The sequence below is a fragment of the Salvelinus namaycush genome, chromosome 4, assembly GCF_016432855.1.
Source record: "Salvelinus namaycush isolate Seneca chromosome 4, SaNama_1.0, whole genome shotgun sequence".
In the NCBI taxonomy this organism is placed as follows: domain Eukaryota; kingdom Metazoa; phylum Chordata; class Actinopteri; order Salmoniformes; family Salmonidae; genus Salvelinus; species Salvelinus namaycush.
In genome coordinates, this window is record NC_052310.1 from 56,313,789 (window position 1) to 56,332,265 (window position 18,477).

The 18,477-nt window shown below is 38.2% G+C and overlaps 1 protein-coding gene across 2 annotated transcripts; it reads left to right on the forward strand.

The window, feature by feature from the left end:
* Positions 1-876: 876 nt before the first annotated feature.
* LOC120046639 (bone morphogenetic protein 5-like) lies at positions 877-16,030 on the forward strand. Of its 2 annotated transcripts, XM_038992027.1 has the most exons (7): positions 881-1,957; positions 5,016-5,208; positions 9,283-9,431; positions 11,447-11,644; positions 13,430-13,506; positions 13,757-13,867; positions 14,500-16,030. In XM_038992027.1, exons 1-7 carry the CDS (start codon positions 1,462-1,464, stop codon positions 14,647-14,649), a joined length of 1,374 nt encoding a protein of 457 aa, XP_038847955.1. In that variant the 5' UTR covers positions 881-1,461; the 3' UTR covers positions 14,650-16,030. The 2 variants fall into 2 exon arrangements, 1 of the variants encoding a protein (XP_038847955.1); XR_005476830.1 differs by lacking the exon at positions 14,500-16,030 and having other exon boundaries at positions 877-1,957; positions 11,447-11,678; positions 13,757-13,804.
* Positions 16,031-18,477: the final 2,447 nt, after the last annotated feature.

Genomic DNA, 18,477 nt, shown 5'->3' on the forward strand with positions numbered 1-18,477 from the left:
AGAAATACTTTGTACAACATGCCTTATGTTGTGATATGTCTTGAGGGTCATATTGACAGCACAGCTATTGCACCTGAGCCAACCAAAAACTAATAACTTGGACACTTGTATAATACATATTAATAATAATAAAGCTGAGGTAGGCCTACTGTACAAAGTGGTTACAGGTTGTTTTTGCATGTAACGTTAACTATTGCAATCAACCCCTTAAAAAGTTTATATTTTATGTATAATATTTATATGAATTATAAAATATGTATATAATTAAATACCCAATCAATTATAATATTGTAAACCTGGCAAAGTATATGAATAGCCAATTTCTCACCGCATACACAGGCTTACACATGCCTTTAAATAATCCTCTTTGATACCCATTATTTACCATTGTAATTACGACCATATTCCCAGGTAGGACAGGTGTTGGTTGAGGCCTTAGGATAACTTGCATACATGTCACACCTCACCAGCCCATTGTCTTCTCATGAAGACAACGAGCTCAATTGTAATTTTTTCAGAGAATCAAAAAAATGTTACCTTTTGAAAATAGATGGGCCTATCCAAATAAGACATCGACCTATGTTGTATGTGGTCAAATATGAACGTTGATTGATAGATTTCTATATTCAATTAATTTACAAATGTGCCTTCATCACCACCTAAAATTATACATAATCAAATTACGCATTTGTCCAAATGTCCTCTCCTAAAACGCACGGATTTGGCCAACCCTGTAGAGGTAATTAAATGGCCATGTTGTTCTTCTTTGACTCGTTAAGACAGGTTTCAGATTTCAAGTGTCTCCCCTTACACATCTGAGCTGCCACATTCATCTTCATGTCGGTTAAGTTTTATTGCGGCCGCTAGAGGTGGATGCAAAAACTTGGTCCTGGCTGGGTGGTATGGACTCATTGGATGGACAACAAGCTTCAACACATTTTCCAAAAACGTTACGCGCTGTGGCAACGAGTGGCAACGGGTGCTATTATATAGTCTAGTGATTTCCTCGACATCACTCAAAGGGGCTGTTATCTTTCTATTCAATGAAGGTGTTGGGGTTTTTCGACTTTTATGGGCGTACCTCCATGCTATTGTGTATAAGTGGAGTTAAAGTGCGAGAGAATGTCACAATTCCACATTTGATGCGTCTACTTTGAAACATGTGACAGTGAGACATTGGATTTAAGCGGAGGACTCGAGAAAACTTGCTGCATGTCTGGAACTGGGACCTCACGCCGAAGAGAAGGGACAGCTCCACAACATAGATTGATGTGAGACTTCAAAGAACATCATTGCAGGCAGGCGTTCTCCTAAAAAAGTGATGTGACATAGTAACCTGTATGTTATCCTGCAAGAAAACATTCAGAAATTGTGATATTTGTATTAAAATGGAGATCAATTTTATACACGAGTAACAACTGTATACCTGTGTAACATCATCATCAAACACATCATTGTAAGATGAGAGCCTTCATTCCTTTGAACCGGGCCACATTTGGACTTTTATGGAGCTGCTTGAGTTTTCTACACTGGGTTCATTGTGGTTTAGGCGACAACCATGTGCATTCTAGTTTTATTTACAGGAGATTGCGTAACCATGAACGGAGAGAGATTCAAAGAGAGATTCTCTCTATTTTGGGTTTACCACATCGTCCAAGGCCCTTTTCCCCAGGAAAACAAGCATCCTCAGCACCCCTGTTCATGCTTGACCTGTACAATGCCATGACTACTGAGGAGGAAGAAGGATTGGGAATACAAGAGGTTACAGGGAAAGGATTCAGCGGGAAGGCTCATGGAAACTCGCGTAAAGGGAACTACGGCTATCCGCAGGGATACACTCGTGTGGCGCAACCTTACCGCGCGGCCCCTCTGACGAGCCAAATCCCTCCACTCACTACATCTCACGACACCAACTTTCTCAACGATGCTGATATGATTATGAGCTTTGTCAACTTAGGTAAGTAAGTGAACTGACTTGGGAAAAGTTTCAGGCTGCCTGATTTATGCCTTGCGCTCCAGCACCAAAAAAAAATACAAAATATGGTGGCCACTGATAAACCACAGTATTTTAAGCCTTAGAATTGTCACATGACCTTCTCACTGCTAATATCTAAAGGCTTAGATTCGTTTATATATGATTAAAAACAATGTATATTGTCAGTACACAATTTCCTTCAATGCTGAAAACATATGCTCAGACCATGTTTTTTTATATGTATAAATAAAAAATACCAGGTAGATTCGTCAAAATGTAAATTTAACAACCTTATATTAAATTAAAATGAATGATTATATTAAAATGAATGATTACTTGTTTTTCTTGAATTTGATCTTCATCATTAGACTACAATAAAAACCCTAAACATGTTAAACAAATGTTCCCACAGTAGCCAATGTATGCATATTCATTTTGTTGCAGAAAATGATGATATTCAGTTACATTTACAATTAATAGAAGTTATAGGCTATTCCTATTGTAGCAGGCCTTAATTTCCCATTTGTCACCTATAGCAAGAACAATGCCACACTGCTCACAACTATGTTTGCAAATTCTCTTCAAAGGTCACAATGCTGTTTGTCTGAGTAATATACATTTCATAGTACTGTTTTTGAAGTTAGAAGTCTTTTTCGATCTTAATATCAGATTCTACTTCAGACTTTCAGATGCCTGATATTAATGCAGGACCATATTTACACGTTAAAACACTGGTAAAAGCACAAACAATCCACATTTTGAAGACCATATCCATGCTCTTTGAATAAGGTTTGAATAAGCGAAAAAAGAGTTTGTCTGGACATTCTTGAAATTCTCAACTCTATGGAGATCTTAAAATATTCAACTGCAATATCATCATGTCACACTTCCCCTAAAATACATGAATTTTCTCTTAAACTGTCATATTTGACTTACATAGGAAACATGCCATGCATTTTGAATAAATATATGTTTATCAAAATATTTCATAAGGCCCGCATTGGAGTATTTATATGTTTTGAAATTGTCAACATTTCATTTATTGTAGCGTAAAGAAAAGCTTTCTTATAATTTACGCAATGTTTCATCAGTAGTTCTGACCTTTGACCCAGAAGTTCATAATAACTTATCAGATGACTGTCTGACCTTGGTTAAATTGACCTTAATTATTTCCTGTTGTTAAAGAAAGGAAAGCGATTGAGTGAGGCCTGCACTTTTTCAGCACTTATTCCTTGTGGCACTGGGTTTGGGCAGTTAGATGTAAAGGCAGTAGCATTGTTAATTCGTTTTGTGTCATTTTTCATTAAGCATTACGTCCCAATGGAGGGTGAAATGTGTATTTAAGGGTACACCAGCTGTAAAAAACAACAAAGTATACAATTTGTTGTTAGGGAGCTAGTGAAATGTTATACTTGCTTACATGTGCCAGTATGATAAACAAAAACGACAGTTACAGAGGACACATCTTACAAAAAGAGGCTTATAAGAGATATAGCTAAAGAGTGCTATAGCGTGAGCATGTAAAATGTATTAATGTGAAGGTGCTGTTGGATTTAAAATCCCTCACCTTGGTCTGTCACATCTGTTTCTACTTAGAGCTGCATGGCATGTACACAGTCAGCCTTGAAAGCTCTGTGCTCTCATTCTGGGGACAGTTAGTGGTAAAGTGTGCAATGAGACTATTTACACAAGTATTACTACTACAGCAATAATTGACTTCACTACACTAATGCTACTACTAACGCCTATAATACTAATAGTTGTAGCATAGAAGTATGTTGTGATTAATATTGATTATTAGATCATTTACGTGATGTATTCAGAAAAATGCATCTTCACTCTTATCGACATAACGATGAGAAATTATGCAAAATATGTATAAATTCTCTACTTCTTCTTCTTCCAAATTGTCATTAAAAATGAATTCCATAAACAAAGTTAATTCCCTGAAACTGTGGCAGACACTTTTTAGTGAGTCAAACCACCTTCCCAATTAATCTGCAGCTATCTGACACTTGAAATGCTTGATATACTCAGCTTCACATTACTGGCCATAGCTAATCATGGTGCAAGTCCAATCTGTAACAGGCAGACCTGACCCCTGACCTTTGTGTGTTAAGCAACCACAGACTTTCACTGTAGATAAACTATCAGTGAAATGGACTCACTGACTCTATGATTTCACTGGCTGTGCCAGAACACTAACACACCTCAACTCCCAATCCTTTTATGCTGCTATTTAGCAACAGTGTTGGATGGTTAGCTGTCACTTTGTGTCTTCTTGACTGCATAATGGCATGCCTTTGATTGCAGATAGGGTTAAATATGCACTCTGCTCGTCTTTGCTCTTCTTTGTTTGTGTTTGTATTGATAATTCCGTAACATTTTGTTATGTGCACATTTTATATTCAGTATAAACTCGTTCATCATTGTCCTCAGATAAAACAAGTTTAAACAAATTGGTCAGAGAAAGATAAATATGGGTTTCCTGTGTGAAACACGGCCAATGTATTGTATAGGAACTACAGGAGGTCAATATTAGGTTGGCAAATGAGGTCAAAGCAGTCACTCAAATCTTGTCAAAAAAGTCTGTCTGGTCTCTTTTTGTCACGTTGAGGGGCAGACGAAAGTGTCTTTAATTGAAATCAGCCTGTTTTTCTTAACTGACAGCCCCATTCATCATGGGCAGAGAATGCAGTTCGGCACACAGTGGAGGGCCTGTCTGGAAACTGCTACCTGTACTCAGTTGACTGATTAAATGGACTGGAGAGTGCTTTTGTTGGAGTCAAAATGTTTGGATTGGCTTTTGGAATGTGAAAACATTTGATAAATTACCTTTTTTTCAGTTAGGTAGGTTACTGCTGGCACACCACATTTTGTCTGTGCAACACATTTTGTATCTATTGTGGCTCAGGGAAGGTATCAGTAATAATAATCACTGATCTGAATCACTAATCTGAAGTTTTATGCATTGCCTCTAAATATTATGCAGTTATGCAAATCCTCTATTTAGTCCTCATGGACCAGTCTTCTTTTTCAGTGGAGAAAGACAAAGATTTCTCCCATCAGCGGAGACACTACAAGGAGTTTCGTTTCGACCTGACTCAGATCCCAGAGGGAGAGGCGGTGACTGCTGCTGAGTTTCGGATCTATAAAGATGGCAGTCATGCCCGCTATGAGAACATTACCCTGAAGGTCACCATCTACCAGGTCATCAAGGAATATCAAAACAAGTAAGCACCAGCTGACCTTCATTTCAACCCCCCAAATCATCCCAATTCAATTTTTTTTTATATATAAAGTACATCATCACCTTGTAAATTCTTGTGGAATGGGATATAAATTCAGCCATGTACATTTAAAATTCTCTCTGCAGAAACATAATATATTGAAGGCTACCTATAGAATAAACTGACCTTTATATTCTTTATGATTCGCATAAAGTTCCACAAGGTAGTTTTTCTCCAATAGTACTATGTACAGTAGAGTATCTTTAACATCCAGTTTTATACCTCTTTAGACTGTCACTGTAAATTGTGTCTAAATCTAAATGTTATGAACTGAATTGGCTTTTGTATGTAATTGATCATTCTATGGTTTAGAGTGGTGGATTCCTCAGTCAAAAACCTATACGAAGGGAAGAGAAAGCACATCTTATTCTGTTTAACTGAGAGGAACCAGTCATCTCGAATGTCCCCTATTATTGTTTATAGGCATCCTGAATCACTGTACATAAAAGGTGCAGCCATGTGAGTTTACAAACCAGTTTGCCTTGTTCTACCTTGGCCTTTTTGCCAGATAGAGAATCACAATGGTTGCTGATTTGGGTTTTGATGCAGGATATTTTGAGAATGGAAGAACTCTGTATCATATGTGAGATGTAATCTCTCAGTGATATAGTTGTAAATGTATTTTCAAATAAATACTTTAAATACTTTAATGAATTAATGAATCGATACATCAATCAGCCAATCAATTAACCAATCAATCAATCAACCAACCAATCTATCAATCACCATAGCATAAAAGGGAACCTAACACATTGTGAAATTGAACACAGCTTAAAGGGCCAGTCAGCAGTTGCTACATCCATTTTTGGACTTAGAAATGAACTACGTATACCTATTGATTCTTGGAGAATATGACTTATAAATGCCTCATAAGCTTAATTCAAATGTCATTCCCCATTAGAACCCAAAATATAAGCTTGTCTTACTCTAGTGTTTGCAAACAAAGTAAATGTAAACAAACACTATATAGCCTCAAAACATGGCTAGAACTATAATTTTTATACCATGGATGTCCTTGTATCCATAGCTCTGTCTATGAATTTGAGAGTTCTCCAGCTCCATCTCTCAGCTTTTAACCAAAACAGAGGCAGAGATACCGTTTTGTTATTGTTTCTCCTGCCGATTGCCACTGAATTGTTTTTACATTTATTTATTATTACACATTTTTTTAGGGGGTAGATCAGCTTTAATATTGCAGATGGATTGTGGCTTCCATCAATGTAATTGTCTCCAACATTTCCAATCCCCCATATATTTTTTTGTGTAAAAATATATATATATTATATATATTTACCTTTATTATTTTCCCCTTACCCTACCACCCCTCCTCTAATTTGAGTAAACTAATGGACAACAACACTTAGGCTTCTACTTCCAGCTTATACATACTATATACATTTTACGGACACAGTATATTTTACAATAGTTATCTTTTGTTTGTTTTTAGTCGCATCCTTCAGCTCCACTCTGACTGTCACTTTAAATGAGCTTCGAATTTGTGAATGGATGCATTTGAAAGTGGCTGTCTTTAGATAACATTGTCTAAAGTTGAGCATCTGCACTTGGGGACATGCTTGTGTCAGCGTAATCCTAGGGAGGCTTTCAAATGTCCCTTTAAAACCTGCACTGTTCTGTGAAACACTTGAGGCAGGCAATTAGGCAGAAAATAAAAGACATCCTGTTTACACTAGCACATCATGGAAGTTTGGAAGGACATTATCCTGATTAATGTGCTTATTTCAAGTGTCTTCAAGAAGGTCATTTGTCTCCTTTGAATTATAAAATCATGACCTGATATACACGTTTGGCGTTAGATTGGTAAGTAACACAAAGTCATCAGAAATGCCACGAAATGGAAGCTTGTCACAAGTATATATTATAATTTAGAAGCTTAACTATACCTTTGTCTTATCTTAACTTTGTTTCCAAATGGGGGAGAAAATTTGGGAGGGATTAAGGGCCAGATTAAGGTTATTTTTATGTTTCCTTTCTTTTATTAACTAAAAACATCCATTGTGCTGTTTATAATATGTCTTCTATGGAAATCAGAGTAGTAGCTGTGGTAAATGCAGTCAGTAGCCTACACAGCTTGGTGTAAGATGAAACAATCTTTTAAGATGAAGCAAACAAGAAAGGAGGCAATAAGGCTGCGTTTATACAGGCAGCCCCAATCTGATCTTTTACCCAATTATTGGCAAAAGATCAGAATTGGGCTGCCTGTGTAAACAGACTCAGCAACATGGTTAGGCATACATTCTGGTCCAATTATGTTTTTCCTTTGATTAAGACCAAACATACAGTTTGACTTAATTTGCATTTGGGCATGAATAATATGTTTTCAATAAGATGTTGAAACTTTAGAACAAACATATATTTCCATTTGCACATGTTAACTAAATAAATCGATTTCATCTATGAATTCTACAGTTTATCTTTGCCTGGTCTACAAGTGTTCTATATTCAGTACTTAACTTGGGTAGGAGCTCACCAGAGTTGAGGACCGGCACCTAAAATGTTCTAATGCTTGAGCTCCTGTTCCTCTTATAGAATATTAGCTCAAAAGTGTTGTGGAGCTCCTGCACCTAAATATAAACAGTACCAGCACCCAAAATGAGTACCGGAACCTATTTCACTCCAAGTCAAGCACTTCCTATATTGCTCTCCTTTCATCTGACTGACTATTTGTGAACCTCATCCTTGTATCTCCAACCTTGTTCCGCCTCATTCTCACCACACCGGGCCCTTACAAATATAGTCCACGGATAAAGCTTTTCCATTAGCATGTTCACCACTTGTGAATCCTCGGAAGTCCATCAGTTATCACTCCTCCTGGTCTATGTGTTGCCTGTCAGGCGGCTTGTTGCATCCCAGTTCAGTTGAAGCCATGTGGGCCCATTAGGGGCTGCCTAGGGGGCTCCCATCATAACCCTCATGCCCACCTGCTTCTCTTAACAATGTTCCGGAAGTGGGAAGCCGTGACATAGCTGAACACACAGGGGTCTACTTAAAGCAGGGCCCACATTCACTGGCCAAATATGTGTGAGGCTGATTGAAGGGGAGATATGACCCTCTTGGGCTTTTCTGGAGGTCCTAGTCATTGAACTCTCCCATCTGAAGCCCCAGGCCCCAGTCATCGCATTCTCTTTTATGGCTCACCGAGGTCTGGAGCCATCACACATTTAGCTCCTCAGCTCCTAACTGTGACTTTTCGGCTTGATAAACATTATTCAGAGTTTCACAGTTCAGCACCTTTTTCTCTGCTCCTCCCCCAAGGAGCCATCATTAAGCTGCTGTTGAACTGCTCAACAGTTCAGTCACATATGGTTTAAAATTGGTGGTAGAGCAAAGACAAATCTGTTACATAAATGTGTTTTTTCACTGCTTGGCAATTATGGCCTTGAGTACATGACTGGTTGATTAATATCCTGCTTATCCATATGTTGTGAGGTTGTGAAAACAGATTGTCTCTAATCCGGCTGAAGAGTCATTAGGCACTCCTTAGAGAGAGGAGTATATTTCAGAGAAATGTCAAAATATGGGGCTTAAAGGATGGATAGAGCACATAGAACAACAAATGTAACTAGTAAGATACATTTTTGTCAAAGGATGTTTTTGGCTCAGATCTAAGAGAGAAAGCTGGAATAAATTGCATCATGTAGTGATTATTTAATGATACTTTGTTTATGTAATGATATCCAATATGGCAGGTCAGGGCCTCATTAATTGTTTGACTGCTTCCAAGTCTAAACGACCCAGAGGAAGCATGTGTTCTCTCTTTGTGTGGCCCTTGCAAGTTTTAACAACATTAGGGTGCATAAACAGGAATTTCATGATTAGTTCCAGAGCTCAAAGAGCAGAGTGAGGTCCGTCAATTATAGCACCCCTGTGTTAAATATTTTTTATCCAGTAAATAAAAGTTTACCCATAGTAATATATGTGCATTGCCATCTGTCAAGTTACCACATGCATTCACTTGTTATTTTTTTAGTGATTTTATATAAATGTTTTCCTTAACAGGGATGCAGAGACATTCTTGTTGGATTCCAAAAAGATCAAGGCCTCTGATGGGGGCTGGCTAGTCTTTGACATCACAGCCACTAGTAACCACTGGGTGCTGAACCCACTGCAGAACATGGGTCTGCAGCTCTCTGTGGAGACTTTGGATGGTAAGGGAAGCAGTATTTTTAATCCGCCTTTGTTGTTGTAGGGAATTAAATATTGAAAAGCAGTTAAACTTTGTAGTTACCCCAGGCTTCAAAAGTAGTTTGCCTTGAAATTATTTTTGTAATTCAGTAGACACTCTTATCCAGGTAAGGAACAACCAGGCTTGGTCAATCCAGGAATTTATCTTTGCATACAGATTGGCAAGAGACATTTCCATCAAAACAATGTAGGCCAGGGCTGTTCAATGTCAGTCCAGGAGGGCCAAAAAACCTCTGTCCAAATCTGGTGTGCCAACTGTAGCCAGTGAAAGTGCTGAGAAATGGGGTGAGATTCTGGATAAACTGTCAGTGTTCTTGATGAGCTGCACAGCTATGATGGCACGACCGGGGAGCCAGACTAGGAAAGAGTTGCAGTAATCCAAGCAAGATGATGAGTGACTGGTCTAGGAGCTGTGTTAAATAGCTTGTGAGAAATTTGTAGATATTCACTGATGCCTTAGAGCAGGGTTCCCCAATAGGCGGCCCGTGTGCCAAATTCGGCCCGTGGGTGATTTTATTTGGCCCCCAAGTTTTCAGAGCAAAACAATTAAAATATATTAAAACATGATTTTTTTTGTCTCGTACATAAAATATTGTAAAATCAACAGGAAATTAGCTCAAAGTGATTTTAATTTAGGAAATCTGTTCCCAAGTATTCCCACGCATAAATAGGGGCAGATGTGATCGTATCTCAATGTAATCAAGGTTTGAAATTATTCTATTTTTGTGGGTTCTTGCGGTCAATTTGCAGTGTACAAATTATTTATATGTTCCGTCCCCCAACCATCCGCTCAATGAAAAATCTGCCCACGGCTGAATGTAATTGGGGGCCCCTACTTTAGAGGCAGTCTCTACCGGACCGAGTCATTGATGTTCTCTGTGAAAGAAAGAGAAACCTGGTTTTCCAAGGTCACACCCATGTTCTTTGCCATCTTGGAGGGAGACACAGCTATCGATAGAGGAGAGGACAGGTCTGTGTTGTCAAGGTTTGAGGTTGAGATGTTGATGTTCACCAGACATGAAGAGATACATACCATATCATAACCTGTGTGTCAGACGAGAGAAGGACAGATAGCGTTGTGTGCCCTATGTATAGCAAAGGTAGGATAATCCCTGTGAAGAGAAAACAGAGCCCAGTGACTGACTGGGAGATCAATGGGGGAAGGAGAACTAAGCCCAGGGGAACACCTGTTGCTTGGCTTCATGTCGAGGACAGATCATTTTCATGTCACATAGTAGGAGAGATCAACCTGAGATGCCCATCCCTCATAGAGGTGGGGCTTCAGAGCAGGATCTGATATTTCACATGTCAAAAGAGGCTTGAAAGATAAAGGCAGTTTTAGCTAATTTGTTCTTTTTTTAAAGAACAATGTTAATGTTACAAAGTTTATTTGGAAAATAATGCACGTTAACTATCATAAATTGAGCCATAATTCCTGCATCTAAGATTGGAGAAAAATCAAACGTTTTTCACTTTTTTCATTGGTGTGGGGAAATGAGGAAAACATTTCAAAACCCAAAGGAGTACCTGACTGTTTTAACAATTATGACAAGAATACTAGGAAGACGGATATTTTTATCTTCTTTAAAACCACAAGACATTGATGGAATGTTCTTTGGGATTATCTATGAATCAGATACATTAGCTGATGACATATGACAATAAATAAATAATAAATTATCTTTGTGGTTTGTGTGTTTTCCTCCATTTAGTATGATATATTACGTTACGTTAGGTTACATTATGAATGGAATAGCGGTCATATAGCAGTCGTACAATATCATACAAATTGGGAAACGGAACGTATCATACGTCTTTGCTCATATGAACAATGCAAGCTTACATTAAAATACTCTAATGACACCATTTTACCCAATTTTGTTTTGTTTAATTGCTCCCTTATATCAAGGCATTTGATTAGACAGGATCTAATTATGCTTCTGTTTGCTGCTATTCACATTGCTTGTTGTTTTAAAAGGACGGAGTATAAACATGAAGTCTGCTGGCATCGTTGGAAGGAATGGGCCACAATCCAAACAGCCATTCCTAGTGTCATTCTTCAAGGCCAGTGAAGTGTTGTTGCGCTCTGTCAGGGCCGCTGGTGGAAAGAGAAAGAACCACAACCGCAACAAATCAGGTGGTCAACAGGAATCACCACGGGCACCCAAAAGTGGAGGTGGGCTTATTAAACTACACTCTCAGAAAAAAAGGTACAGAATTATACTTAAAGGGATACAAACGCTTGTCACTGTAGTGGTACCCTGTAAGGTACGTCCATTGTAACATTAGTTATAGGTAAATAATTGTACCCTTGCAGTTTGTACCTTAAAAGAGACAAAATGTAGCATTTGCCTTTTTAGGGTACCACCACATTCTTTTTAAGCGGCAAAAATGTACTTATTTTCTATAACAAGTCCCTCAAGTGTACATGTCTCTCCACCATCCCACTTCTGACACAATTCAGGGGGTAGCCTGACCAGGACTCAAACCTGAATCCAGCAACTGTCAAGCCAACACCTTAACCATTACACCATTACACCACTTGGTCTGTACCTTTTGACAAGGTTACTCAGTGTTGGGTTAATATTAATTACAGCTCCTTTATTGTCACATAAGTAAGCCTTTATAAAGACTTCAGAACTGGCAAAGGACATGCTCAAACTTTCATTAACATAACCATAGACCACATAAACTGGCACATCACCTCCACTCACAGGTGGCCCAAAATAACTAACTGAAAGCCACGCCCCCACTAAGCCACACCTCCATTGATTGTACTTTTATGTTCAAAATATTGGGTCTAAAGATTTAGCATTATACTAGATTATCTGCACATGTACCCTAAAAAGTACCAAACAGTACCATGTGAGATCATATGTGTACCTCTGAAGGTACATTATGCGTATTTTTATCTTTTGTACCCTAAGAAACAATACTGTACCCTAACTGTACCCTTTTTTTCTGAGAGTGAACCATAATTGAAATTGTTTTGGGTTTGGGTTTGGACTGGAGTAGGTTGGCAAATTAACTTCAGATAATGAAAGGTTGATGGCAAGCCTTACAGTCCCATTTGTTATTCCCTGTCAGTGCATTAAAACAGTCTGTTACACACTCCAGGATGTTATGTCTACTCAAGCAGCCTCTTGTTGCCAAGGAACCTTGTTTTGACTGCATGCTGCTCCAATTAATAGATCAAATGTCTAAATAATCAACTGCAGTATAGATGAAGCTCCGGGATCGGCAACTCCAGTCCTCATGGGCCCGATTGGTGTCACACTTTTGCCACAGCCAACACAGCTGACTCCAATATTCAACTTATTTAGAATACAATTAGTTTAATCAGCTGTGTTTGCTAGGCATGGGGGGAATGTGTGACACCCCTTCGGCCCCTGAGGACTGGAGTTGCCCATCCCTGATGTAGATCAATATAAAACAGATACATTTTCAAAATAGTAAACCTACCTGCCTAATCTATTACCTCTTTCAGCTCCTCATAAAGATGGTACATGGATATGAATATGTACTAATCACCTCACACAACTACTCTAGCTAAGCTACACAGAACGTCCACAATGACCATCTCAGTTAATTATTTTAATTTGGCTGTAATTGTATAGAAGTCTTTGTGCACTTGCTTCAGCTTGGCAGCTGTTTTTAACTGATGTGGTTCAGTGCATTAGGGATACCCAGTCAACACCCCTTCAGTGGCCACATTAATGTAATAACCATACATGAGTTGGTGCTGCCATTTGCTGTTAACAGTTTGGTAATATTTAATGAATGATTGATTTGGTGTACATTTCCTATTGTCAAAAAATTATTGTACTGTGGGCAAACAATATACCACAGTGCTCACAGGTGCTGTATGAAAGAAAAAACTAATGTCTACAACTACAGTATATAATAGCCTAATGATAAACTTGCAGACTTGAGAGATGAATTCATTGTTTGTTGTTTTCAGATCATAACACCAGTGAGCAAAAACAAGCCTGCAAGAAGCATGAACTTTACGTCAGCTTCCGAGACTTAGGATGGCAGGTAGGAAAGATGGAACACTATTTGAACCATACCATATCTACTCTACATAAGCATGACAAGTGGTCATAACATGTGTGTTACAAATATGTGTGTGTTAAAAGCACCTCTTTTAGTTTCAACCATGATATTAAATGCAGTAGACCAGAAACATACAGACTTAAGAAAACCCATCAAGTGTCAATAAAGTGTCTTCAATATTAAAGAGGAGGACTTTGATGCTTATTTTGTCTTTTCTTTATTCTATTTGAAGGACTGGATTATTGCCCCGGAAGGTTATGCTGCTTTTTACTGCGATGGGGAATGTTCCTTTCCACTCAATGCACATATGAATGCGACAAATCACGCCATTGTGCAAACCCTGGTATGTAAAAAAAAAACTCAAAAGATGCTTATTTCCCATGAATTCATATTGAATTGCTTTACCAATATGGTAATAATTAATTCCACAACATATAGATTTTCTGAGCTGCTCAAGCTGCAGCTTTGGGTCATTCCACCAATTCAGTACAACTTTGATTTCACCTAATTGTAATATTCTGTCATAAACAGCACATGTTCAACTTAATAAAAAACAAGTTTAACACGTTTTCTCATGAGGTAAAAAAAAGTAACAGGGTTGACTGTAACAGGGTTGACTTTGTCAAAGCAACAAAATAACGAAGTGTTTACAATGCTGGTGAAAACATGGAGACATTTTGGGGTTAAGTGGGTTAAAATCTTCCTAGAAGTCACAGAGGGTGCACGGAGGGACATGTCAAAATGCAGAATGTTGTCACTTATGCAAGTCTTCATTCATGTAAAAAAAAATATGATTTATTGAATTCTCCATGTGGTCTATATTAAACGGGCTATTCATTTAATATAACAGGCTTTTAAAAATCAATATGTGTGCACAATTCCAACTGAAATATCAAAAGGGATGCAAAAGGCACTATTTTTGTGGGAATGACCCATCTCCTTTGTATACTCAGTCCTTTCTATTTGCTTCCACAGGTCCATCTGATGTTCCCTGACAATGTGCCAAAGCCATGCTGTGCACCGACCAAGCTGAACGCTATATCTGTGCTTTACTTTGATGACAGCTCAAATGTCATCCTCAAGAAATACAGAAACATGGTTGTTAGGTCATGTGGTTGCCATTAATGGGCAAGCAGGATTGTATTTCAGATATGTGGTATTGCTGGAAAAGTTCATATCAATATAGATAGATCTGAATTTGTGTTGTGCTGTACAGTATTATGTATATATTAGTTTTATTAACTTATTTATTTCCACCTATTTTTGTGATAACACTCAATATTGTACAATGAATATTAGTCCATGTATATTTGACATCACTTAGCACTCTCTCCTATAGGCCATAGCGAACATATACAATTACATTGTAATAGTTATAGCATTTCATTGTACATCTTAGTAAAAGGAAGCATCTCTCTACAATATCGATCTATTGGATCTTATTGTTTATTGGATACGGCTCAACAAAGTATACCAGTTTTTCCAAAATATTGCTTTATTCAAGCACACCTATATCACTGTTTTTCAAACTGTTACATTGGATTTCATTTTCAAACCATTGTTTTAAACCATTATAACCACTCAAAAAAGGTTTACATATTGCTGCTACAGTTAAATGAGGTCATATTTTAGGACATACCAGTTGAAAATGTTTTGTGTAGCTATCTTACTTAGATATAGTGTCAATTATTGCATCAACATTGGATTATTATGGTTTTATAAGCACATTGTATGTAGCCTATACTAACTTACGTGTATGCAACTTCCAACACTCTCTTTGATTTCTCCTTCAGATGTGTTAAAAGCAGAATCTGTATTCAGGTAATTTGAGTAACAGCCTGGCACAACATTAATCACATTAAAGGTATGATGTAAAATAGTAAATTAAGTATTTCAAATAGGACTCCTTGAATAACACTCTAGGGTTTTTCCTCTGGCCTTGACGATAACCATGTTTACACTGTACACAGGCTTCAAACAGTCTATCATAAAATATATAGTTAGACTTCTGGCTATAAAATATATGTATATATCATGCTTTCTATCAAATAAGTTATGCTGAAAGGTACTTCCTCTACGTCAAATATGTCATACATTCTGTTGAATATATCTTTCCATAGCATTTACTGAAAAAACATGAGGACTGGCCTGCTATATTCTCAGACCCAGGAAATGTCATAGTTCAGTAACAGTCTATTGTAGGAATATATGAGAACTAGACAAAAGATGTTGAGTAGCTCCCTAAAAACGTACTTTACGGCCAGTATATATTTTCATTTTACATACTCAATACGTAATGAATGAAATTACCCTAAGAAAATACATTGTTTGCCCAATTGTGGTTATATCACTGTTATTTTTGTATTATTATGGATATTATGTTATTGTTGTCATGTTGTTATGCTTCATAATAATTTGAGTAATATATGTTTGAGAAAAGTACACGTTATTGTATTATTAGAGTGTGGCTTATATATTATTAAATGATTTTTTGGAAAATATTGCTTTCAAATACTTTCAGTGTTTTATAAACTAAACCAAAACACTTTAAAAAGTAAACAGACAACTTACATTCCTTAAAAGATTTTCCATTTTAACTTGAAAATAACTGTCTTTTTTCCACCCTCAAGGGCCCTAAAACACCAAGCCTACCTTATAGAAACTCAATTGACAAACATATATTTATTCTATAGACTTCAATGCCTCTTTTTTCATCCAGCTGCCGGCCTCCAGGTTGTCTTTGTGTATTAGTGTTTGGAATTGTATGAATGTTTTATGCACTGTTGCCGGACTACCGTCTGAGATTTATAAATGTTTGACAAGTATGATATAAACATAGGGGTCCACCCAGGGAGCCTGTAAATCTGCGGTGTTGTGAGAGAGTGCTAGTATTTAGTGGTGCTGGGAGCTTTGAGCAGAGCTCTGCTCTCTCCTGACAGGGAGGATTACAACATCCTATTTGTTGCTGTGTGTGGTGATCTACAGTCACTAGGCACGAAAGAGGCATCCCTCCTATTTTGGAGAATGTAGAATAAATATATAGTTTAGACCATACAGTGCCCAAATGTTTTACCACTACATTATTGTTTGATGCATAGTATATATCAGTAACATCAGGGTTTGAGTTACAGTGGTGGGATAGTAGTGCTTGTTGTTGTGCTGTGCTCATCTTTGCTAGCACTAAATCATGAAAGGTACTTGAGCCCTGCCAAGCAGCTGTTGGTAAGCCCCGTTGTGCATGGGGTTGCCATAGAGAAGTGACCGTTTTAAATCAACTAGCTAGGACATCTAAGCTATTAGAAAGATAACTGCCAAGAGGGAGAATATCTAAATGTATTCTGTTTAATCTGTTACACACAAACACTTTGGAGACACAATTCAGTTCAAGACAGTTCTGCTTTTCTGACTACTGACAGTGCCCTCCTGTCTTTCGAGATAAAAAGAGAAACACCTCTTATATCAGGGCTATGATTTTTGACATAGTTGCCATTCCAGCTCCCACTTAGCTGAAATGGAAAAAAATAACAAATAGTTAACCATTAAGGAAATAGCCCCTAATAACCACTAACACACCAAGAGCTGGATTCATTGAAACTTAGACATGTTTATGCAGTATACATAAAGTATATTTTTTCATTTATTATTTATGCCGTAGCCTAGCGGCAGGTAGCCTAGCAGTTAGAGAGGCGAGCCAGCAACCGGAGGGCTGACAGTTTGAATCCCAGGTCTGACGGGAAAAATCAGGCGAGAACAATCAGAGAGTTGTTGGTATTAAATCCTAGATGGCGTTGCATGCGGTTGTGCCCTTGAGCAAGGCACTTAAAACCCCACAACATCTGCTCCACTGGCACCATAGTAGGCTTTGGCAGCCCACTGCTCCAACCTCTCCAACATGTGTGTGTGTGTGGCTTTCTTAGGGCTCCGGATAAAGCGGAAGCGAAATATCCGTTGGACCTTCTGTACAATTGGACGAATAAAGTCAGCTTAATCTATTTCTCACACACACACAAATTGTATTCTGGAAGCTGGAGGCTTGCACCTGTAAAGTGAGCAGACCAGGGACAAATCAAAGAAGGTTATATCAACAGGTGCATACACTCCCCTGACTAATACAAGCTCTCACGATAGCGGCTCACTTATGAAATGAGAGCAGAGACCTGGGATGACTCCACCCTGACAAATCAGTCCAAGTAGGGCTTCCTGAAGAGTGTGAGAGAACGTGCCACTTTCAGAGAAGTCCTTTGGTTGCCCAGCGATGTTCAGTACACTTGGAAATGTAGGTAACCAAAGGGATTAGGTTAAAGATTAATATGTATTTACACAACTGTATTGACATTCACCAAACACAGGAAATGTACTTTTTCTTCCCTCACCCTCCCCTTTTTATAGCATTTTTTTCTCACTTGGCAGAACATTGAGTGACTGTGTTTCACTTAATTAAAAACAGTGACCTGCCTCCCCAGATGTTATGCGCGCTCCATCGAAAAAGAGTGTTGACATTCAATGAATATAAGAGGCCACCTGCTAACTTAACTAAGGCGTGGAGGATGATTTGCATTCCTGTGGCCTGTTGCCTGGCATGATTACTTCTAGCACTTTACAATCCCATCTACTGTTTAATATCATGGATTCTTTCCAATCCAGCTACACTTCTCCCTCTCTATAACGTATGGGGCTAGGATGAATGAGCTCCTATTTTAAGGAACTCTCAGCAAGTATACAGGCTTCTTAGTGTAAACCTCCCAACCACATGAAAGGAAAGGGAAACAGTTGCCACACTGAGGGCAGATTGATACACTGCTCCCTTCCCCTTGGGAGGGCCCCATGCTGAATTACAGCCTGCAGTGAGTCAGAGGTGCCCTGCCACCCATCACATCAACAACCCTCTACTTCTGAGACACACCACAAAACGGCTGCTCTGAAAACAGACATAAAACAACCCATGACAATCCT